The sequence below is a fragment of the Lagopus muta genome, chromosome 1, assembly GCF_023343835.1.
Source record: "Lagopus muta isolate bLagMut1 chromosome 1, bLagMut1 primary, whole genome shotgun sequence".
Classification (NCBI taxonomy): Eukaryota; Metazoa; Chordata; class Aves; order Galliformes; family Phasianidae; genus Lagopus; species Lagopus muta.
The window spans coordinates 15,054,139-15,077,119 of NC_064433.1; the positions used below are offsets into that span (position 1 = coordinate 15,054,139).

General features: G+C 41.0%; 2 protein-coding genes across 8 annotated transcripts in view; both read left to right on the plus strand.

The window, feature by feature from the left end:
- Window positions 1–17,569, plus strand: part of KIF21A (kinesin family member 21A) — an 83,695-nt gene extending 66,126 nt beyond the window's left edge. For 3 of the 7 annotated variants that reach the window (XM_048964658.1, XM_048964666.1, XM_048964679.1), the window contains 10 exons: window positions 1,776–1,886; window positions 2,501–2,629; window positions 4,221–4,259; window positions 6,271–6,407; window positions 9,714–9,894; window positions 10,243–10,407; window positions 11,024–11,141; window positions 11,896–12,066; window positions 14,935–15,134; window positions 16,315–17,569. In XM_048964658.1, the coding sequence (XP_048820615.1) occupies window positions 1,776–1,886; window positions 2,501–2,629; window positions 4,221–4,259; window positions 6,271–6,407; window positions 9,714–9,894; window positions 10,243–10,407; window positions 11,024–11,141; window positions 11,896–12,066; window positions 14,935–15,134; window positions 16,315–16,408 (1,345 nt within the window). In that variant the 3' untranslated portion in view covers window positions 16,409–17,569. The remainder of the gene's footprint in view (window positions 1–1,775; window positions 1,887–2,500; window positions 2,630–4,220; window positions 4,260–6,270; window positions 6,408–9,713; window positions 9,895–10,242; window positions 10,408–11,023; window positions 11,142–11,895; window positions 12,067–14,934; window positions 15,135–16,314) is intronic. The other 4 variants (XM_048964668.1, XM_048964688.1, XM_048964698.1 and 1 more) reach the window with 3 other exon arrangements.
- Window positions 17,570–19,057: 1,488 nt separating this feature from the next.
- Window positions 19,058–22,981, plus strand: part of LOC125687970 (sucrase-isomaltase, intestinal-like) — a 51,662-nt gene continuing 47,738 nt past the window's right edge. Inside the window, exons 1-3 of the mRNA XM_048933383.1 lie at window positions 19,058–19,103; window positions 21,531–21,756; window positions 22,735–22,912. Coding sequence (XP_048789340.1) covers window positions 19,058–19,103; window positions 21,531–21,756; window positions 22,735–22,912 — 450 coding nt within the window. The remainder of the gene's footprint in view (window positions 19,104–21,530; window positions 21,757–22,734; window positions 22,913–22,981) is intronic.

Below are 22,981 nucleotides of genomic sequence, written 5' to 3' on the forward strand. Positions count from 1 at the left end.
GTTCTTACACCTGTACTTAGGAAGCTCACTCTGGTAAGAGCACTCCATTTCTATGATACCTGCATTTCCAGGTTTTCAAAGTGGATTCTTGATATAATCATACTCTTTACACCTTCTTTGGAGCCAGAGGTGGAAGACTCAAGGGACATGTGGAGAGTAAGCAAGAGAGAGCTGGCTCTATGCCTGACTATGCAGCACAGTGGTGTGAGGTAGAGGAGTCTGTGCTCTGCCTATGGTGAGGCTTTTTTATTCTAGCAACTATGCAGGATATGTGTAGGCAACCAAACCAGGAAAGACTAGCTCAAATTCTTCATCCTTGCTGAAAAATCTGTTTATTGGGCTGATCATGGGACTTCCTTGTGACTCAGAACTTCTTTATTCTTAAATACATACTGGTCTGACATAAAAAGAGGGGAAAGGGTGTGTTCTGTCCCTTCATTTGTGTCCTTTGCAGAATATGCTTGGAGGTAAGTAACATGGAGTGGATTGAACCTATCTATCCTTCTTGTTTATGCTCTTTAACTGCTGGTCTTATATGCAAAACTGTAGAAGTTACTGCTTCTGCTCTCCATTCACCTGCCTTGTGAAGGCCCTGTTTCTTTGCAGCTGGGGACAGTAGGGTCTGCATGCAGTTCATGGCACTAGGCCCCAGAGGTGGGACATTCTCCTTGTTATGGGTGCTTGTGTTCAGCATACAAGTCATCGATCAGGACAGTTTGGTTAAGTAGTTGTTCTTGGTTATGCTTTCCATTTTAAATTGGTACCTTGCACACCAGTGGATGGATTTTATATGGTACATTTTATATTCCCTTTCAAGGGAAACTGGCATAGGTTTCCTCATGGAGAAGTTGCAGATAAGTAGATTCGGATCTGTGGAGCAATGATGCTGTTAACTATGTCAAGATGGTTGCCTGCCCACTTGATTTCATCTGCTTAATAACATTTTATGGCACAAAAGCACCTTCATAATCCACAGAATTGCTTTCTTCCTTTTAGTAATAATTTCTGGTCATTATATTGGTAAAAACAACCTCTAAGCACACTAGGAAAGCATAAGTCAAAGCACATATGGCTTTTCTGTTTGCCCAGCTGGTGAGAAACAGGAGTGGAGACCTTCCAGATCCTGTTTTTCATTTGTGGTGAAATGATGACACTTGAATGCTAATGTTAGTACTGCACACTTGATCATTTGCTGTTTTTAATGGGGAGTGAATGTTGAGATGAAGACCACAGTGACTGGAATTATTTTGGAGAAGGAGCTAGAGAGACAAATGAAGAAGGGAGGAGAGGGTAGGAAAAAAGTGTCGTAATGGTCAGACTCACTATGGAAAATACCTTTTTTTTCCCCTTACTGATTGTGAGTTTAGTATCTCTTCTTGAATATCTTAGTTAACAGTTGAATTCATTCGTAAGAGCCATTATGATTTCTCTGTTCTTTGTGTCCATTTTAGATCTCAGACCTTCTGTCTTCTCTGTGATCTGAATTTGAAATACATGCTCCAGCTATTATCTTTTTCTTTTTTTTTAGTCAGTTTCTTTTATTATTGAATTAGTAGATCTCCTGTTTGTTTTCAGTATCTTCTCTTGATACATCAATGAACTGTGGAGGTTAATAAATTTGGTATATTTTTTGTATTAAAATGTGAGAGCAAATATAGACTCAGTAGTCTCAGGAGCTGCAGTAATTACTTGCTTCTGAGTGAAAAAATGACAGTTAATATAGGAAAAGCAATTTTGTCAAGAGTAAAGTAAAGTAATGATTCCTCTGTCTTTAGTTCTAGACAGCCATCTTTGTCAGAGAAGAAGATATCTGAACCTTCACCTTTAGCCAAGAGAAAAACATATGAGAAAACAGTGGAAAAGACAAAGGCAAAAGATCAAAAACTGTAAGAATCTTTAAAATTTTCTTTCTCTGAAATAATTTAAACTATGGATATGTGTTCTTGAAAAATAAATCTGTATTTTCTGTTTCTTTAATTTTAAGGCAGTTTTTTATTGTTGGCAATAGCATTTTTATTGTTCAATGTGTGTGTGTGTGTGTGTGTGTTTGCTTTTTTTGTGTGTATGTTGTTCGTTTTCTCCCAGAGTATCTTTCTGTACATGAATAACTCTGGGCCAGAGCTCTGAGAAAACGTCCTTTGGAGCATTTGCAAATGATTTATTGTATTTTTACTAAAGGGAAGATATCAGTTTCTCCAAGAAACTGCAGTTATGTTAGCACTTTTCCATTTTACGTATGTGATTATTCTTTTTTTCCTACATGGAGCTTCCACTGTTAGCAAGTAATCTTTGAACATTTTGCCACCTTGCAATCTGCAGCAGTTTATTCTTAAGTTTATTGCCTTCTTTGTGAAACATCTGTACCAAGCGTTATAATTTTATTTTTCTTAAAAAAAAAAAAAAAAAAAAAAAAAGAGGATCTAACATTGTGAGGCATGTTGCATTTAACCTCTCTAACCATTCACAATCTGTTAAAGAAGATGTTCTTTTTTTCTTGTAGCTCAGATTCTGGAACCCCAGAGGCTAGTCTGTCACCTCCTCCTTCCCCACCAAGCCGGCCCCGTAATGAAATGAATGTTTTTAGTCGTCTTACTGTTTCTCAGGGAAACACATCAGTTCAGCAGGATAAGTAAGTCACTGAGGGAAGCCTCAGCCCCCAACCAGGGAACTGCAGAGCACACTCGAGTTACCAGTGTAGTATCTGTTAGAAATTCCGCCTTTCATCTCCTACAAAACAGGAGGAGATGCTTCTCCTGTTTTTATGTACTTTTTTTTTTTATTTTCAAGTAGAATACTCAAAACTTTCATGAAAGTGCAGAAAAAAATTCAAGAAAAGCAATTTCCTGCTGAACCTTGTTTCCTCTAGGTTATGTCTGGTACTTGTAGTTTTAAAGCTTTCAGATGTGACAGAAAAGAGAAGTAGAATACTTAGATACGTGTTTTTGTGTGTGTTTGCACTTGAAAGTAGGATTTAGTTAACAATGTAGGAAATTACACTTTTGCCAGGTTTCCAGTTATTCCAGCTCGGAGCACTGTCACAATAGTGCTCTGGATGGTGGAGTATTGAAATATCTAGAACACAGTTGTTTAGGGATTATCCAAATTATTGAACAGACTAACATTCTGGGGTGGTCTGGAGGAGCAGGTGGTGTTGATCCCCTGGTTAAAAGGAGTAGAGCTCAGTTTCCTACCATGTTAAACATCTGTTTCTGCAGAAGCTGTAGTCCAAATTGCAGCAGCCTTGAGTTGAACAGAATCTTTACTGCAGGTTTCACTACTGATAATAGTGCCCTGCAGCTGTTATGGACTGCAACTTATACTCAGAATAAACCTCTGGCTTGGACTATAGTAAGACAGAAAGCAGGTCTCTCTATGCTATTTGTTTTCTCTTTCATAATACTTTGCTCTTTTTCAGTGGTCTGCAGAGTCATCGAATACTAAGCAGTAGCTTACAAGGCTTCCAGTAGCTTAACTGTGCTTCTAACTTCTGTATCTTAGCTGCATTATCTTATTGCTAACTCCCACTTAACTTCTTTCATTTTCTCTAAACTGGCTTTGAAATAAAATGGAAACGGCTGAATCTGATTTGAGTTAGAAATGAAGGAAATGTTAGGACGTTGCAAATGTTTGTTCTTTTCTTTTTGTGTGTTTTGTGTCTATTTTTATTTTTAAACCCTTTTCGAAAAGGAGAGGTAAAGTATTTTGAAATAAGAATAATTTGCAAATTGCTGTTCCTGTTTCAGGGGACTATCAGTATGTTTAATACATATATATTTTCCAGAATAACATTTTGGATGCTTCTTCTACACTTAACAGGCATTGATCAATTTTTTTTTTTTTGCCTTTTCCTACTTTCATTAGTAATTATATTGCAGAGGTTAAATTTTGTTCCCATCTTCCCCTTTTACTTTGTTGTCTTTACTTTTGTAGGAAAAAGTTGGGGAAAAAAGAAGGCTTAGCAGGCCTTACTCAGCTTCTTGGTTTGAGATAGCTCTCTGGGCAGTAAATTACATTCTTAGATTTTTTGTGACTTCTTCCTATTTTCCCTAATATTATCATGAGTTTATGGCATATCTTGAGCAATGCTGCCTACTGTAAGTGAGCTTGCATTGCTCTTCTGAATTGGCCATGCTGTTGTTTGTTCTTCTTGTATGGAGGCTTTACTTTGCTGCTGATACCTATATTCTTTCTCCTTACAATTCCACCACTGTTGATTGTAGGTCTGATGAAAGTGATTCCTCTCTGTCGGAGGTACACAGGTACTCTCTTTCTCTTTTCTGTTTTCCTGGCATCTCTCACTGAAGTTATTCCAGTTCTTAGGGAATTTCATTTTGCTGCATGAATTTTCCTGAGCTTGTGCACCATAAATTTTTTTTTTTTGCTTTTGTCAGAGGGTTAAAAATTTGAAATTTTGGTCCAGCATGTCTTCCCTGCTTTCTCCCCCCCCCCTCCCCCTTCTTTTTTTTTTCTCCTTGAGCATGTCAAGTGTTTTTATCATTTTGTTTTAAATGAAGGAGGGTGTACAACTTTCCCCAGACATATTCTCTCTGTCTACTTTTTTTGAAAAAGAGAAAATGTTCTCTTGTTTTCTTGATGTCTCTCTATTTAATTCCTCCTTGTTCAGTTGTATGCTTTGGTTACTAGGAATTAAATTCTAATGCAAATAAAAGTGAATAAGTTCTACCATGTCTTTCTGATAGGAAGCATAGTTGTTCCAGAGATTAAAGAAGTGTCTCTGCTCATGTTCTGTGTGGCTAAACTGTGGCTTAGAATGTTAGCACTCAGTGAAAAATTGGATTTCATCAACAGAAAGGCGGTCAGAGGGCTAACAATAATGTGATGGTAGCTTTGTCTAGTCATAGGAGCATCTGCAGCATGTTTTGTCTGCAGATTTCACAACACTGCACACAGATAGATAAACAGCTTTGGGACATGTATTTTTTCCCTCATATTCAAGGGAAACAGTGGATGAGAGCAGCAGTAGGAGTAACTCTCAGTCTAGAGCAGCATGATCCACTGGAGAATATTACAGAGAAAAAAATGTTAGTTCTGTATAGTGTCAGATAACAAAAGCATGGAGACCTAAAACAGTAGCAATAAAAAGAAAGTAAACTACCTATTCTATAATTCTTGAAAACACAGTAAAAAGGGGCATATTGGAGTACAAACTTCTTAGCCCAAAATGCAGAAGTTAGGAATTCTGTGAATAAAGATGTGCTGTGCAATAACGATGCAGTAAAATCATAATTTCTAAGACTGTACCAGATAAACAAGCTAATTGCCACAAAATTGGCTCATAGCAGTAGGGGCTTTTTCCTTCCTGTAGCAAGCTTCTGCGGATCACTATTATGATTGTTATTATTACTTTTTACATTTTCCTAAAGCTGATGGTTTTTTGACATCATGGCTATTTCTTGTAATTATGAATACAGTCCCCAGCCAAGCATGGCAGTGAGTCCTAACTGTGAGCTGGTCAGGTCACAGCATTCTGTTGCATGTTTGTGGCCATTACTAGGGCCAACAGGGAAGGCTTTTCTGCACTTCACAGAAATCGATGGGTTCCCTCTGTACAGTACAGTACACGTACAGTACATGCAGTAGTGTGCATGGGATTTTAGACTGCTAGTAATTATTATTTGGTGATAAATCATTTGATTTTTCTTTTCTTTTTCTTTTTTTTCCGGCTGGGTTACTGCCTTTTTGTACCACTACAGAGTTAGCTACAAATGACATGGAAAGATTCCTTTGGGGGTATCTGTACTCCCACCATGCTCTCTTCTAGCCACTGAAGTTTGGCAGTGGGTACAAGGTGCAGCAGGGGCCCTTACTCGGATGCACAAGTCAGCAATTCTCCAAGCTTACCTGTAGAAGGAAGCTAATGCCAGATGGCTTCTGAGTTTGGAATTGGCTGTGTACATTACACTGACTACGTTTTTCAGGCATGCTATTTGGACTAAGTTGTCTTTCTGCAATTTGCAGTGTTATGGCTGTTCCAATGAATCCAGTAGCTTTCAGTATCTTGCATGTACCCAGCACTCAGCATCTTGCCTCTTTATTTCTTTTTTTTTGGTATGCGATTTCCTTTAGCCCAATGTTGGCACTTGTTAAAGCTAAATAGTAAAAATTTTTAAATAGTTTATGAAAGGCGTTCAGTTGTTCTACCCTTACTTGTAAGAAAATGAAATTTACCAAAATGTAGGGGAAAAAGTTAGTTACTTGATTTGTCTGTTACTATGCCCATCTCACACTTCCTTTTTTTTTTTTCTTTAGGGGGATAATCAACCCATTTCCTGCTTCAAAATGCATCCGAACTTCCCCACTGCAGTGTATCTACACAGCTGAAGGACATGCCAAGCCTGTGCTTTGTGTAGATGCAACAGATGACCTTCTCTTCACTGGATCTAAAGGTTAGGCAACTTTTTTGTATATCTGCGGTGCATGTGCAGGCTGCTTTTTCATCTTTGGTTATTGTGAAATACCCAATTTGTGCTTACTGCAGTGAATGCAGTGGAAAATTGCGAGTGCCTATAATGCAACATAAGCTGAAGAAAGATTTACTGCAATTATGTACAGGTTTTCAGTCTTACTGTTTAGTATTTAGCTATTTATTTATAGTGGAAAAAGTAACTCTCAAAAACAACGTTAATACTAGTTGAATGATATGGTAACAGCTGCTTACATGATGTGCAATGCAAAGTAATAGCCTCAGGCTGTAGAATTATAGAATAGAATTTTAGAATCACTGTGGTTGGAAAAGACCTCTAAGATCATCCTGTCCAACTGTATATCTATCACCAGTATTTGCTACTAAACCATGTCCCTCACCACTACATCTAGATGTTTCTTGAGTACCTCCAGGGTTGGTGACTCCATTACCTCCCAGGGCAGTCTGTTCCAGTGCCTGACCACTCTCTCAGAGAAGAAATATTTCCTAATGTCCGACCTTAATCTCCCTTGGGGCAACTTGAAGCCATTCCCTTTATTTCCATTGCTAGTTACAGGGGAGAAGAGGCCGACTCCCACCTCACCACAGCCTTCCTTCAGGAAGTTGTAGAGTGCAGTAAGGTCACTCCTGTGCCTCTTCCTCTACAGACTGAACAATCCCAGGTCCCTCAGCTGCTCCTCGTAAGACCTGTGCTCCAGATCCCTCAATGTAATGAAAGGCCCAAAACTGAACATGGTACTTGAGATGTGACCTCACCAGTCTTGAGTACGAACGCCAACCAACACCCCCAGGTCCATTTCCTCTACGCAGTCTTCCAGCCACTCTGCCCCAGCATTGTCTGGGGTTGTTGTGGCCAAAGTGTGGGATCTGGTATGTGCACTTCTTGAACTTCATCCCATTGGCCTCAGCCCAGTGATCCAGCCTGTCCAGATCACTCTGTAGGGCCTCCCTGTCTCCAGATCGACACTTCCTGCCAGTTTGTTGTCATCTGCAAACTTAGTGAGGGTGCACTCAATGCCCTCATCCAGGTCATCAATAAAGATATTGAAGAGGGCAGGCCCCAGCCCTGACCCCTGGGGAACACCACTCGTGGCAAGTTGTCAGCTGGATTTAACTCCATTCATTACCACTCTCTGGGCCTGGCCATCCAGCCAGTTCTTTACCTAGTGAAGAGAGTATGTGTACAAGCCATAGGCTGCCAGCTTCTCCAGGAGAATACTATGGGAGACAGTGTCTAAGACTTTGTAGTAGTAGAGGTAGGAATTAGCATATCTTAACAGCAGAACAAGGGGAAATGGTTTTAAGTTGAGGGAGAGAAGATTTAGGTTGGATGTCAGGGAGAAGTTCCTTACAGAGAGAGTGGTGAGGTGCTGGAACAGGCTGCCCAGAGAGGTTGTGGATGCTCCGTCCCTGGAGGTGTTCAAGGCCAGGTTGGATGGGGCCCTGGGCAGCCTGGTCTGGTATTAAATGTGGAGGATGGTGGCCCTGCATGTGGCAGGGGGTTGGAGATTCATGATCCTTGAGGTCCATTCCAACCCTGGCCATTCTGTGATTCTTTGGCTGTCCTGCCTAAAGAGTTCAAACAGATTAAACCTGCAAAGCTAGGCTATTTTCTACTTACCGTTTGCATCTCATTAACTGTCCCACTGTCCCCTTTGGTCTGTAAAAGTTGTATAGCTGTTATGGGATGGGCTACATTTTAGTAGTCACTACATTTCCTACTGGGTGGAACAATCTATAAACTCTTCAAGCTGGTGGGAATAGTATTTTGGAAGAAAACATTTCCCTCCTGGTTTTTTGGTGACTCACCATTCACTCAGATTGGCTTAAAGGGAGCATAACCAGACCTCAATAATTATTTTACATAACTTTTTAGGTGATATTGAGGAGTGTTTGTTTTTGTATTCTTTTTCTAGGCTTTTTCATATGAGACAGGTACATCAAAGGACTTAGGTTTGCAATCATGCATGAAACTCTTGGAGACTCCTGTTCTCCCAAATAAAGCCTGTATAATAATCCAGTGTTATTCTTGACCACAAAAGATCAGATAATTTGCAGTGGTGGCTGTAAAGAAGTTAATGGCTCCAACAGACTCTCCTTCTCTGAAACATATAAATTCTGAAACTTCAGAGCATCCTTGTTTATTCCTGTATTAACACAGACAGCACCATCTGAGTAGATCTTCCACTGCTAACATTTAGATGTGGTTTCTAGCTACTCTACTGCCTGTGTATTAAGAATACCAAGACACAGTTGGCAAACTATTGGCCTTCAAAGTTTTTAGCCAAGGTTTTAGCATTTTGTGACTGTATACAAATGCAAGAAGATAAAGTATTTTCAGCTTCTCCAAATGCTGCTCGCTTGATCTGTATTGAGATTTCAAATTTAGTGGCTACAAAAGAGGAAAGGCTTTAATGTATGTATATTTTTAACACAGGAATGCTTGCAGATGTTGTAAATATTTGCTTTCTTGTCATATGCTAGCTTCTCATGCTTACCTTCTTCCTGCTGCTGTCACAACTGCTGACACATGAAGTTTGCTCTTCGTGCTGCCAGTATTTATTCCAGTTAAAAATGTACTTCTGAAAAATAGTGATTCTGTTCTGGTGGAACAAGGAGGATTTCAGGTGTGGACTGTATTCATGTTGCAAAATTCTTAAACTTCTACGTGTTTGGGGTTTTAGCACACAAAAGTTTGCAGTGTTTAAATTGCATTGCTGCTGAAGGAAACCTATGACTAGAGCACTTATGCTGGAATTTTCAGAGGCAACTACTGCACCGAATAGTTTGTGTTGCTTTTTGCCTTTATACTCATTGTGTCTGTCAGCCCTCCTTCAACCTGAAGCATACATTTCTTCCTGAACTATGATCTTGATGAAGAATTTGTACGTGTAAAATTGGGTGATTTTCTTGATAGTTGTCAATCATCCAAACCTGACAGCCTCCAAATTTCTTCTTCCACTCTTTCCTTGGGAAGGAATTTTGTTTTTAAAATATTATTGGACCTAATGTGCATATCTAGAACTTGACATAGAAGGATTAACCTTGCTTTGCTTTGATCATGGTAGATGATGCCCTTGTGTACTCTTTAAGGCCAATTTAATGTGGACATTTTGTGCAGTGCATATCAAAAGAGAGCAATATATTTGAGTGCAAATGGGTATATGGATTCATTTGTTTATTTTAATTACTGGCCTTTTGGAAAAACATAATGTCTTTAATTTTAATTCCCTCCCCCCCTTTTTTTGTTTTTCTTGACTTCATGTAGACCGTACCTGTAAAGTCTGGAATCTGGTAACTGGACAAGAGATTATGTCTCTAGGGGGTCATCCAAACAATGTTGTTTCTATAAAGTATTGCAACTACACAAGTTTGGTCTTCACAGTCTCAACCTCCTATATCAAAGTGTGGGACATCAGAGATTCTGCTAAGTGTGTTCGGACATTGACGTAAGTATGTTAAACCTTGAATAACAGGAGCTTCAATGAGTTTTAATCTAAAATTAAATTAGATTAAATTCAGTAGCACACAGTGTAACTCAAATATGCTGTTGGGGCTGGTGGTTTTATTTACACATTCAAGCTAAGTCAGCGTAGGGTGTTGGTAATATATGAAAACATGAGTTTGCTTGCATGCATGCCTGTAGTGTTTTAGCAAGTCTTTGGTATTCATTATTGGCTTTATGGTCTTTTTGCTCAGGTAAGTGGGCTTTATTTTAAACAACATGTGAAGTAAGGAGAACATAATGGAGTAGTCTTACTAATTTCTACTTTTTTCTGCTCCCTCCCTTTGCTTAGGTCTTCAGGCCAGGCAATGCCCGGCGATGTGTGTTCGGGAAGTACCAACAGAACGGTCACTATCCCAGCTGGAGAGAATCAGATTAATCAGATTGCACTAAATCCAACTGGCACATTCCTCTATGCAGCTGCTGGAAATTCAGTGAGGATGTGGGACCTGAAAAGGTACTGAACACCAGTGGAAGAGCATGTTCCTTCAGAGGTCACATGCACATATGAAGCAAAATCAATGAGATGTTTCCTGTGTGTGGTAATATCCATAACCATGAAATATAGCCAATTAGTCAATAGCTAATTTTTGCTACAGTTGTTACTGAGATAGTAGTGGAAGAGCTCTTTATTTCCTCACATGGTAAAGTTATGATGAATTGTTTAAGTAAAAATTACTGGGGAAAAAAAAAAGCACTGAAGAATGATGTGATAAATTCATGTGTTGTGACTGGTAATTGCCAATGAGATTATGAGAATCTACTGATGTAATGCAATGTAATGTGTGGCTATAATCATTATTAGATAGTACCTTTCCAAACAGAACCCGCACTCAAAGAGACCATTCAAAATACTTTATGGGGCCTGATGTGTTTGTTCATTTTTTGAAATAGAAGCTTTGGTTTCCACTTAACTTTAACTTTATTTAGCATTTTTATGTGGGTATAAGCAGTAGAGTATGTAACCAGAGGATAAGTTAGAAGACCTGTTCTAGCAGAAACTGTTTTATGTTTTATGTTGGATACACAAAAAAATAAAAAATCCTCAGTCATTTCTTCTCTTGTTCTTGAAGATTTCAGTCTACAGGAAAGCTAACTGGTCACCTGGGTCCTGTCATGTGCCTTACTGTGGATCGAATTTCCAATGGACAGGATCTTATTGTCACTGGTTCAAAGGACCATTATATAAAGGTAAGCCATTAGTATTTGCCTATGTATTTTAACTCCTAACATCAGTATGAGTTGCAGGCTTCAGCAGAAGTGACCCATGTCTGAAATCTGATAACCTGAATGGAAATTCTTCTGTCAGTTATAGATTATGGATAATGTTTGATCTTAATAACTAGCACTTAAGTGGTATTTTTATCATGTGATGGAATGTTCTTGAAAACATCATGGATCAGATTGTCTATAATTAATCTTTTTCCTCACTGCATGTGAGGTGGACTTCAGGTGTGTGAGGTCTTAGAGACATATTTGCAACATCTCCTGTTCAGGTGCTTTAACAGGCTCAAAGTTACTTCAAAGAATGCGTCTGTTTTGGGGTGCAGGCCTAGTTCCCTTGGCAGAGATGCTCTGTATGCTCCCGCGTGGGAGCGTAAGCTTTACCCCAGTTGTGAACTGGGAATGGAGAAAGGTCTGTGCACTTCAGTCTTTTGGGTGATTCATTAGCACATACTTTTTGATTGCTCTGAGTTGTGTTAAAGACTATGCATAGTGAGAATATGAATCTCACTATGCATAGTTAGATTATGATGCTTTCTTGTGTCTCATCATCTTGATTAATTTCATTCAATGTTAGGAAGTCTGTTCTTTATTTGCAGCCTTTTTTTTTTTCTACTTCAGCCAGAGTGTATCTGAACCCACAGGCTCCACTGCACATCTCCAAGCTGGTTAGATAGCAGATAATTTTGCTAATCATATTTGAACACTTATTTTATTTTAGATGTTTGATGTAACTGAAGGGGCTCTTGGAAGCGTAAGTCCTACACACAATTTTGAACCTCCTCACTATGATGGCATCGAAGCACTTGCTATTATGGGAGACAACCTTTTCAGTGGATCCAGAGATAATGGAATTAAGAAATGGGACTTGGCTCAGAAAGACCTTCTTCAGGTAATATAAAAATCACATGACTAATGTGACAGTCATGTTTAGTACGTTTCTCAGGCTGCGTAAATGTTCAAGTTTAGATGATGACTATTCGGAAGGACAAGAAGGTGATGGGAGGTAGTCAACATGGATTCATGGAGGAGGAACTATACCCAGTCAGAGTGAAGCCTTCTCTGACTGGCTTGAATGGATGAGGGGAAGAATCTCATGTTGTTTATCCAGACTGAACAAGGCTTTTTATGCTGTCTGTGAAAATATGCTTATTCACAAACTGATTAAGAATGTGAAGCACTAGAGAAGTGCACTGTGAGATGAACTGGAAACTGGCTGAACTTCTGAGCTAAAAGGATTATGACCAGCAGCACAAAGCCCAGTCACTAGTGCTGTATCCCAGGTGTCAATTTTGGGAGCGATTCTCTTTAATGTTTTCATTGATGGCCTGGACAATGCAGCAGAGTGTAGTCTGAGCACAATTGCTGGTGATGCAAAACCATGAGGAGTGGTTGGTAGAGCGGATGGTTGTGCTGCCCTTCAGAAGGGCTTCTGCAGGCTGGTGCAGAGGAGCTTCATGAAGTTTGACAGATGGAAATGTCAAGTCTTGCATCCCATAAGGAGTAACTCCAAACACCAGTAGTACAGCCTGGGGACCAGCCAGCTGCAAAGTGTTCTTGCAGCAAGTGTACTCCTGGACTGCATTAGGATGAGAGTTGGTGCAGTGTTGATACTTCCCATCTGCTCTGCACTGGAGAGATGCATCAGGAATTGCTATCTCCACTTCTGGACTCCCCAGTACAAGAGAGACATAGACAGACTGGAGGAAGTTTAACAAAGACCTGAAACTGTGCTTTGTGCTGAAAGAGCTTTAAGAGGATTAGGGAACTGGAGCCTTTCTCATGAGGAGACACCAAGAGAGCTGGGTCTCTTCAGCCTGGAGAAGAGAAGGCTCAAGGGGACATTGTCAGTATATGTAAATACCTAAAATAGGAGGGAGAAAAGACAGTGGAGCCAGATACTGCTCAGTAGTATCCAGCGGATAAAAAAATGAACAGTGGGCACAAACTGAAATGCAGGAAATTCCATTTAAATGGGTAGGGGAAAAAAAAAAAAAGCTGGACAACTTACTCTGGCTGACCCAGATTTAAGTAGGGGGTTGAACTAGATGATCTCCAAAGATCTCTGCCAATCTCAGCTATTCTGTGCTTCTGCAGACATAACATAGAATCATAGAACCATGAATGTGTTGGAAGTGACCTTTCAGATCCTCCAGTTCCAGCCCCCCTGCAATAGGCAGGGACATCCCCCACTAGACCAGATTGCTCGAAGCCCCATCCAGCCTGGCTTTGAATGCTTCTGAGGAGGAGGAAGCATGCACAACCTCACTGGGCAACCTGTTCCAGTGTCTCACCATCCTGACAGAAAGGAATTTCTTCCTAATATCTAGTCTAAATCTACCCTCTTCCAGTGTAAAGCCATTTCCCCTTGTTCTGTTGCTACACGCCTTTATAAAATATCCCTCCCCAGCTTTCCTGTAGGCCCCATTCAGGTACTGGTAGGCTGCTATATAAGGTCTCCTTGGAGCCTTCTCTTCTCCAGGCTGAAGAGCACAGCTCTCTCAGCCTGTCCTCATAGGGAAAGTGCTCTGTCATCTCCACGGCCCTCCTCTAGACCTGCTCCACTCCAACACCATGTCGTCTTGTGTTGGGGGCTCCAGGACTGGATGCAGTACTTCAGGTGGGTTCTCACCAGAGCAAAGTAAGGGGCAGAATCGCCTCCCTTGACCTGTTGGTAAGGACATTTGTAACTCAGTTATTTTTCAGTAAATGTAGATGTAATTTTGATGTAGTAGAATCTAAATACTGCAGCTTTCATCTGTATTCCTGATATTCCTTGACACGACCGTTTTAGATAAGGATCAAAGCTTGAAATACAGCTGAATCTGCTTCAAAATATAAATAGTAACATTCCAAGACACGAGTCCTGAGTTGGAAGACTTAACTGGTGAAAATTACTCAGCAAACATATTATTCAAAAAGATTTGGAGATCATCTGCATCATTTAGTGCAGTGCATCCCAAGCAGTGTATATTATAGTTAAAGCTTCAGGATGTTCCTGAAAGCTTTCTCCGCGTTGGGAATGGTAGCAAAGAGTTCCTGCAGAATTGGTGAAGAGCTGGTTCTGCTTCCCTTAAAAGAAAGCAGGCTTGAGCTATTACATGCCTGGTGTTTGTATCCCTGGTGTCTTTTGTTCTTGGCCATTCTGTGAAGCGTTTTGCTTTCTGAATCAGCAGTAAAATGTTAGTGTCCTTCCTCAATAAATACTAAATGATTTTAAGTGCCCTATCATAAAATCATTTTAGGAACTGTAATGGGAAGATGAGAAAGGAGAAAGGCAAATGGTTTTTGCTTCCCTGGTGTATTTTTTTTATCAGTGTGTTGGATTTTCTTTCACTTTCAAAGTTTTACAGACAAACTCGAAAAATCCACAGCAACCATGCGTGCATTCAAATATGCATCTGAACCCTCCTCCATGTTGTTTATCCATGTTGTTTATATGTAGATTTAGCATTATCCCAAAGTAATTTTCTGTTCCACCTCATGGCAGTTGTGCATATTGGATTTTTTTTCTTGTTTTGTAGCACTGATTTTCAAAGAGAAACAAATCCAAGGTGACTCATATGGAAGTAGCCTCATGGAAGAAAGGCACCTCCTTACTCTAATAAAAAAGTAGTAGCAGGGCTTGACATAATAGATAATCAACCACAGGACTGGAATTGGGCTTAGAATCAGGATTTTTTTTTAGTTTCTGCTTCTGAGCTCAATCATCTATAATTCTTTTTCACCCTATGAGATTCATCTGCTTTCTGTTTTTCAGCAAGTTCCTAATGCTCATAAGGACTGGGTGTGTGCTCTGGGCCTGGTGCCTGGTGCTCCAGTTCTGCTCAGCGGCTGCAGAGGAGGAACCCTCAAGCTCTGGAACGTTGACACCTTTGCACCAATTGGGGAGATGAAGGGACACGACAGTCCTATAAATGCAATCTGCACCAACTCCAGCCAGATTTTTACAGCATCAGAGTGAGTTTTTCTGATCCATAGGCCCCTTTTTTTGTATAGTTTTAGCTATAGTTTTACCCATGCAAACGTGTTTAGATCTTCAGCTGTGTTAGTCATTAGCAGAAGTGGGAGGACCTGGTCCATGCCTCTCAGTGCCAGTAACCTACAGCAGTGGTCTCTGCAGTGGAGTGTGTGCACTGCAGGGTATGCGAAAGTGATCCTTTGGGATGGGAGAAGAAAATACTGGAACTTTGATGGTGCATATGTGTAGATGATAAGTGGATAACAATAAATATATTGGTAGTGCATGCTCAGTAATTTCTTAGTGATGGCATGCATAAGTAAAACAGTTCAGAGACCTCTGATGTTTGGGATGGCAGAGGGAGAATTGGACAATACTGAGTATTTTACCATCTTGCACCTCTCTGCAATTAGGCTGTTCACTGACATATTCCCAAATGTCAAACTCCTGACACGTGGGGATGTTTCTAGATGCCATGTTAAGTGCTCGCCTAGAGCAGAAGCTTTGCAAGTTGTCTTCCTGTCATTTAAACACCTTGATATCTGCTACCTCAATAAATGTGGGCATATTAAGAAATTAAACTAATCCTGAAGAAAGAAAAGTGGAGAGGACTGCACTTAGAGGTGCAGGCTTTGCATGGGAGCTGTGAACACTGTCATCTTGTGTCCTGGTGCTAAGCATTGTTGGAGTTGACAAAGATTATGTCCCTATTAATTAATATCTAAAGATATTAATATGTTTAGGTCACGTGCAAATGAAATTTTATTATTAGCAGAAAATTCCATCCTTTTGGGACTTGTAATACTGTGCTGAAGGCCTCCAGAACTTGTGGTGTTTGAGTCAGAAAAATTCTATGCTGTGCTAAAGTCTGGTCTGACTGCTGCATCCTGAGGTGTTTCTGTGTTGTTGTTTGTTTTTGGAGAAGGAAATAAGAAATACAGGAGTTGCCATTTAAGGCAATCTTCTCAATAGTAAGTACATGAGTGAGTGCTTATGCTTCATAGGGTTTGCTTCGCCTTCGCAGGTTATATTGCTATTTAAGGAAACAAATTCCTCAGTTCTCTAAAAATGCCTTTCTGAATAAGGCACCTGCAGCCTTTTTCCTCCTGTCTTGCTCCTTCTCCAACTTAACCACCTAACTAGAATTCTGGTTTGACTTTTTGTTTGTTTGTTTTTCAGTGACAGAACTGTGAGGATCTGGAAAGCTCGGAATGTGATAGATGGACAGATCTCTGATGCAGGAGATGGAAGTGAAGATCTGGCCAGTAACTGAGAAGATGGGCATAAATAAAGATGTTGATGAAGTTGAAGTGCACCCTATGCAGTTTGCTGTATACTTATTAAGTGAATGCTGATGGCTGGAATGAGCTGAAAAATAAGAGTGAACTCTTCTACTAGACCTGCTGTCCTTAAAGTATGTACTGTATGTAGGGAAAACAAAACCCAAGGGTAGCATTCTTGTATCTCAGTGATCACGTATGTATGCCTATATATAATGGCTGAATTTGTGTGCACTTGTGTAACACTTGCAGTTTGAGTTAACTGGAAGTCAGTCTTCTCTAATGACCATCTCAAAATTATAACCAGGAATATATTAAAGAGTGCTCTGCTGTATTTCACTCACAAGTATGATCAGCTGTGTCGCATTTTAGGGTAGAGAGGGACTGATGATGTCCTATTAATAAGCCTTTGATTATGACAGGCATTGTTTCAGGATTTTAAAGGTCACTTGCCCTGTTGTTAGGGAAGTGAACAGGAGGAAGCTGCTGGGGCAGATCGTTCTGATATGTCTGTGTCCTGCTAACAGCAAACGCTACATGAGTTGTGCTAACCTTAGCGTGTAATCCTTGTTGACCAAAGCTGTGCAGCTGTGTACACTCTGTGCTCAGGACTAGGACTAAAATGCTCATAAACTGGTATGTTTTATTAGTGTTTTGCCTATAATCTGTAATGACTAGATGTTCTTAATGTCATCACAGAAGTATACCTTAATCTATTTTTCTTATGAATTCGTTTCTATCATCTCACATTTTCTTTTTTTTAAAGCAAATATCTTTCCTTTTTATCTAATTTTATATGCTGCTAAATGTATTTTAAATACACTGTTTTGCAAACCTTGGCAGTTACTTTGAGAACTGAACCACATGTATTGGGAAAGCTATGTAAATAGATGGTTGTATAAAGAAAATATCATGTGCCTGTATGACTTTTAAAGTTCCTAGAATGTGGATATTGAGGGAGGATGTATAATTTAGCCAACTGCTCTGAATATTAATTTGTAAATTCTGCAGATTTTAAAAACTTATGTAGATTCAGATACAATGTTTGGATGTTTTTTGTTGTTGGTTGTTTTGTTTTGTTTTTCCCCAGAAAAATATAAGTCTGTAAATTATAGCTTGTGTAGGTAACACTTAAATAAAGATGTGAATGTGAACTACTTCTCTTTGTGTTTTTCTTCATAGTTCCTTATAAACAGTTCACTTGCAAAGGCTCCACATGTGAAAATGCACAATGTTACATAATACAGTAGAATTCCTTGCTGGGTAATAGAGCCCATGGGTTGGTATCCCAGTCCTGTCTTCTAGTTAGCCGTTATTTCTGTTCAGTGGTACTCAGGAACTCTAGCAGGATTCCCTTGTACCAAGTACAGTACTGACTTCAAATGGAGCAGATGTGCCCTGTTCTCAAGAGATCATTTCTTCCCTTATTACACAGTGTCAAGCAAAGAGAAGCTCTGAAGCTCCTAACTCATCTTTGAGAAGATCTTATTTCCTTCTCAGCTCAGCTGGAAAGCAGATGAAACTGCGTACTCTGTGTGATTTAAGTCTGATTTAGCCCAGGTTTGGGCAGAAATAAGTCATGATATGTATTGTTAAGCAGCATACAGGTTAGGAGTTAAAGCAGTCACTGTTTGGTATTGCTGCCCTTTACCTCATGCTTCTGAGGAATTTAAAAGGTGCCTGCACACACGTGTTGTTTGGGACCTGAGGAAATGGAGTGGATTTATGTGCAAGAGGCTGTGCCTGGTGCAGGGTTCCCCTTCTGCCTGCCTCGGGCATTGGTGCATGTTTGGGTTCTCTGGGCAGCCCATGTCCTCAACAGGGCTGCTGTTTTCCCAGTCTGTAATTCATACAAACACTGTGGTTTTCAACTACTGTTTTTTTAAAAGTCTTTATAAGCCTAAGAAATTGCTGCTTGCTGTCAGGCTGTTCTGTCTTAATGGACCATATGGTGAGGGTCTGTTGTTGCAACAGTCTGAGTTACAGATGCTTCTCTCTGGTAATACTTGAAAACAGACATTTTGTTTTATGAAGCTATCTTGTGGTTAGCACCAATATAACTCTTTGATAGCGTGTGTATAGAAAGTTATTTTTTCCTCTGGGAAGACGTCGCATCAAAATGAACCTTACTGTACAACACAGGCTTATCCTGGAAGTTCTCACCATCAAATAGTTGGAGGAAATTTGTCATTTTGTAAAGGTCACAGTCCCAGTTCTTGTTTAAGTGGATATTTCTTCCACTGTGTTGGTTTTTCTCCTGATGTTTCATTTTAGTATAAAGTTGTGTATCTGACAAATGATAAATTAGAAAATGGTAAACACAGGGCTCTGGAGGGGCTTCTGTAAAGAGAGAAGAGTCTCTGGGAAATTATTTTTGGGAAGTCTTGGGAAAATGGCCCTCTTTCAAAGCTGGAGTTGAGAAATTTGTCAAGGTTTGTGAACAAATTTGTCACCAGCCCTATCTTATCTGCTGCTTAATGATTGCAACGCCACATGTTACCATAGCCTGAGTTTCTTGGGCTAGATTTGAGAAAACATTGATAATGTCTCATTAATAATCAGAACAAGATAATTGAGATGTGTGTTGTGCCTTGGCCTGGTATATAAGGCTGCAGGCTGCGGCCAGATGTCAGCGTTCAGTCATGGATGGGGTCAGGGGGCTCTGGCTTTTGGTCACCGTGCTGGCAGGTAGGTGCACAGGACTTCTTTTTGTCACAGGACTTAAAAGCAGGATCTAAACATGGCAACAACAGGAAAGCGATTGGGGTGGGAGCTCTTCTTTTCACATGGAAAAGGAGAAGACAGGCGTAGGCTGAACTCCACCTGAGGTGACTCTATGGGAAGGTAACGGTGCTGGCTCATTTTATAAATATACCCCAGTCCAATGGTGCATTCAGCTCTTGGGTACCAGAGCAGATGGACTGAAGTCATTCAGCTGCTGAAAGGTAATGTTACCTTGGATAATTTGCTTCCTGGGATTTTCTTACCTGTGTGTATCGGTGGTGAATCAGTCTGGGGTCTAATAAGGAGAGAATAGAGCTGATTCTCATTGTGTTGAGAGATAAAGGTAGAGGGAAACAGCAAAAGTGAAGGTGAGGCCAAAATGCAAGAGCTTGTACTTGTGAATTAGAAGGAATGTGGTGGTTTTTAAGTCCTTGCTGACGCCTCATTGCAGCGCCCTTTAACAATTTCGTAGAAGTAAGGGTTTTTAAAAACAAACAGGAATGCTTTTTCATTTCTATCTTTCAAGCTCCCTCTCTTTAGCTTCTGTTCCCATGGAAATTATCAGGGAAAAGGAGCACGTAGCCCCAGCTATTGCTGAGTTTGGCTGCTCTTTTGCATTTCATTTCAACACATGCTTACAAACATAAGGAATAAGTGCAGGGGAAAAATGATGAAAAGGCCTTAAATTAAAAATAAGAGGAAAAAAAAAAAAGGGTAGAAGGAGGAATTTGCACCTTTCCCTTGCCATTATGCTGTATGGATAGCAGGAATTTAGGGAACAAGATGTGAAGGAGGCAGCCTGATTCAGCTGCTCAGACCTGAATATGCTACCAGAATTTCCACGAGAGCTCCAGCTTCATGCAGAAGGGGGCTTTCTAGGCTCCTACAGAAGCAATTTTTTTTTTCCATCAAACTTTCTATTCACAATGTCCTTATGAAGTGTTTTGAAGACATTTCACAATAGAAGTTGATAAGAGTCTCCTATGAGATGTTAATAACCTGCTCTGGTGCGTTCAGTCATGTTGTAAGTAATGAAAAGAGTGAAATTTGATTCCTACTGGGAAAAAATAGTGAAATGTGGTGGTTTTACTCTGTGCTCCATCTGCCCAGATGTTAACTGGCACGTGTGGGCTGATTTCATATTTTTGCTTCATATGCACCTCTATATCACGCACCATTGTGTCAGGCTGCCCCTCCGCTGTCATCTGTCACATGGCAACAAAATGCAATGAAATACTGAAGGGAAGGTTCAACCCTACTGCTGTGCCACCACCATCTGCCTCTGATGTTGTGGGCAAAAATGTGTCATTGAAATCCTCCATGCAGAAAAAATGGCACCCATTGACATTTATTGATGCTTGCTGATCATTTATGGAGACCACCAGTGGATGCGAGCACTGTAAGGCAGTGGGTGGTGCGTTTCAGCAGTGGCCACGAGTCACCTATGCTGCTGTAGATTTTTATGAGTATGGCATGCAGGCTTTTGTTCATTGCTGGTGATGGTGGATGCTGATGGTGGTGACTGTGTTGAAAAATGGACTTCAGTAGCTGAGAATTTGCTCTATCAAACAGTGTTATTGTGCTTTTTGTAGCTGTTGTGGTCTCTGTGGAAATAGATAGGATGCATTACTTTCAGAGCAACCTACAAAAACTCTGACATTGCCAAATGATGCTATTTTCTAGTGAACCCACAGTTTTATGCTGTAATTTTTTTCAGTATATGTAAAAATTGCTTGTGCACATTTTCTTGTGAACTTCATTATGTTGGAATACTTCGGACTGTGTCAGCAAACACTTTTTAAGCTTCCAGGTACACACCAGTCCAGGTAAAAACTGTGAAAAGTGAAGATGACTGTCATGTTGTGGAAAAGAATAATTATTTTTCAAGTAGCTTTAGTCTCGAGTTTTCATAGAATTATTAAGGTTGGAACAGACCACTGAAATCCCCTAATCCAGCTGTCAACCCATCCCCACCAATTCTGCCCACTAACCATATCCTTCAGTGCCACATCTCCATGTTTCTTGAACACCTCCGGGGATGGTGACTCCACTACCATCCTGGGCAGCCTGTGCCACTGCCTCACCACCCTTTTGGAGAAGAAATGTTTCCTCATATCCAACTTGAACCTGCCCTGGTAATGATTCAGAGGGCAGAACTCAACTGTCAGGCACTGGGACAGCAGTGGGTGGTCATGGGGACAGAACCTCTCGTTTTGGTCACCAGGAGGCATGCTGCTCTGATGACATCTCAGCCACAGGAGTTGTAGTGTTGGCCCTAAAGCAAGGCAAAAACACCTCATCAAAAGAAGAGTAACTGCAAAAGCTCTTACTGTTTGTTCTGTGGCTCTCTGTGTGTCATTCCATGCTCCCTGACTGCTTTTTGTCTCTTAGCCTTAGGCTGCAGCCATGGCTCCAGCACAGAGCAGTGCACGGTGCCAGCAGCAAGACGTGTAAACTGCCACCCCCAGCCCGGTGCGACCCAGCAGAGCTGCGAGGCACTCGGCTGCACCTGGTGTGCCACCGATGTCCCCAACGCTCCTGCGTGCTTCTTCTCTGAGGACAGCACCTATGGCTACTCACTGGCCAGGAGCATGGAGAAGACAGTGAAAGGCTGGAGGTAAGCTGGCAGTGAGCCGTTGTGCCTGAGTCTGGTGAGGGAGGGGGTGGCAGCTGTGTTTCTGTAAGCCTTGTGCAGTTGGGGTTCTGCTCATGCCACCAGTGCATGGAAACCACACACTTCATAGAATCATAGCATCACAGAATCAGAAAGTTTGGAAAAGACCATTAAGATCATCTAATCCAACCATCAGCTCATCCCCACCATGCCCACTAAACACATCCCTCAGTGCCACATCTCCATGTTTCACAAACTCCTCCATGGACAGTGACTGCACCTCCTCCCCGGGCAGCCTGTGCCACTGCCTCACCACCCTTTTGGAGAAGAAGTCATTCCCCATATCCAACTTGAACCTCCCCAGGTGAAACTTGAGGCCATTATCTCTTGCCTGTTAATGGCAAGAAGAGCCAAGCTAACAATATAAGACTTTGTCATCTGATTTTTAGCCTTAAATCTCAGTAAACTAAAAGCTACTGCATACTGCTGAATTCATCCATAGGGACAAAAAGCCAATAATCAGAGATAGGGGAAATTGTCAGTGCCAGGGCTGGAATAGGGGGAAAGACTTCAACTAAAATAAGAAATTGTTAGGTTAGATATTAGGAGGAAATTCTTTACTCAGAGGGCAGTGAGGCCCTGGCACAGCTGCCCATAGAGCTGTGGGTGCCCCATCCCTGGAGGCGCTCGGGACTGGGTTGGATGGGGACCTGGGCAGCCTGAGCTGCTGGGGAGCAGCCAGCCCACAGCAGGGGTTGGGAATGGGTGGGCTCTGAGGTCCATTACAGCCCAAACTGTTCAGTGATTCTTTGGTTCCGTGATCTCATGACAGCTGAGCACTGTGCTGGGAGCTCAGTCTTCTGCTGCAATCAGCAGCCCAATGCCACCAACTCAGCCATGAGGAGGTGGATCTCAGCAAATGGGAGATTCATCTCAGGTTTTTTCTCTGTACCAACTAATGCTTGATGTATTATTTTTAAGAGCTGATGTAGAAATGCTGAGTTGTTTCCCTGCACCAAGAGGTAGCAGTGGGACTGAGGCTGGTTTCTGTCACAGGGTGACGTTGGACAAGCGCAGCACAGTGTCACTGTTTGGTGATGACATCTCTCCCATTGTCATGGATGTGGAGTTCCAGACGAAGGACAGGCTCAGGTTCAAGGTGAGTATTACGAGGACGATGCCGTTACAAGGCCAACCCCGCACCAGCTAACCATCGGCCTTTCCCTGC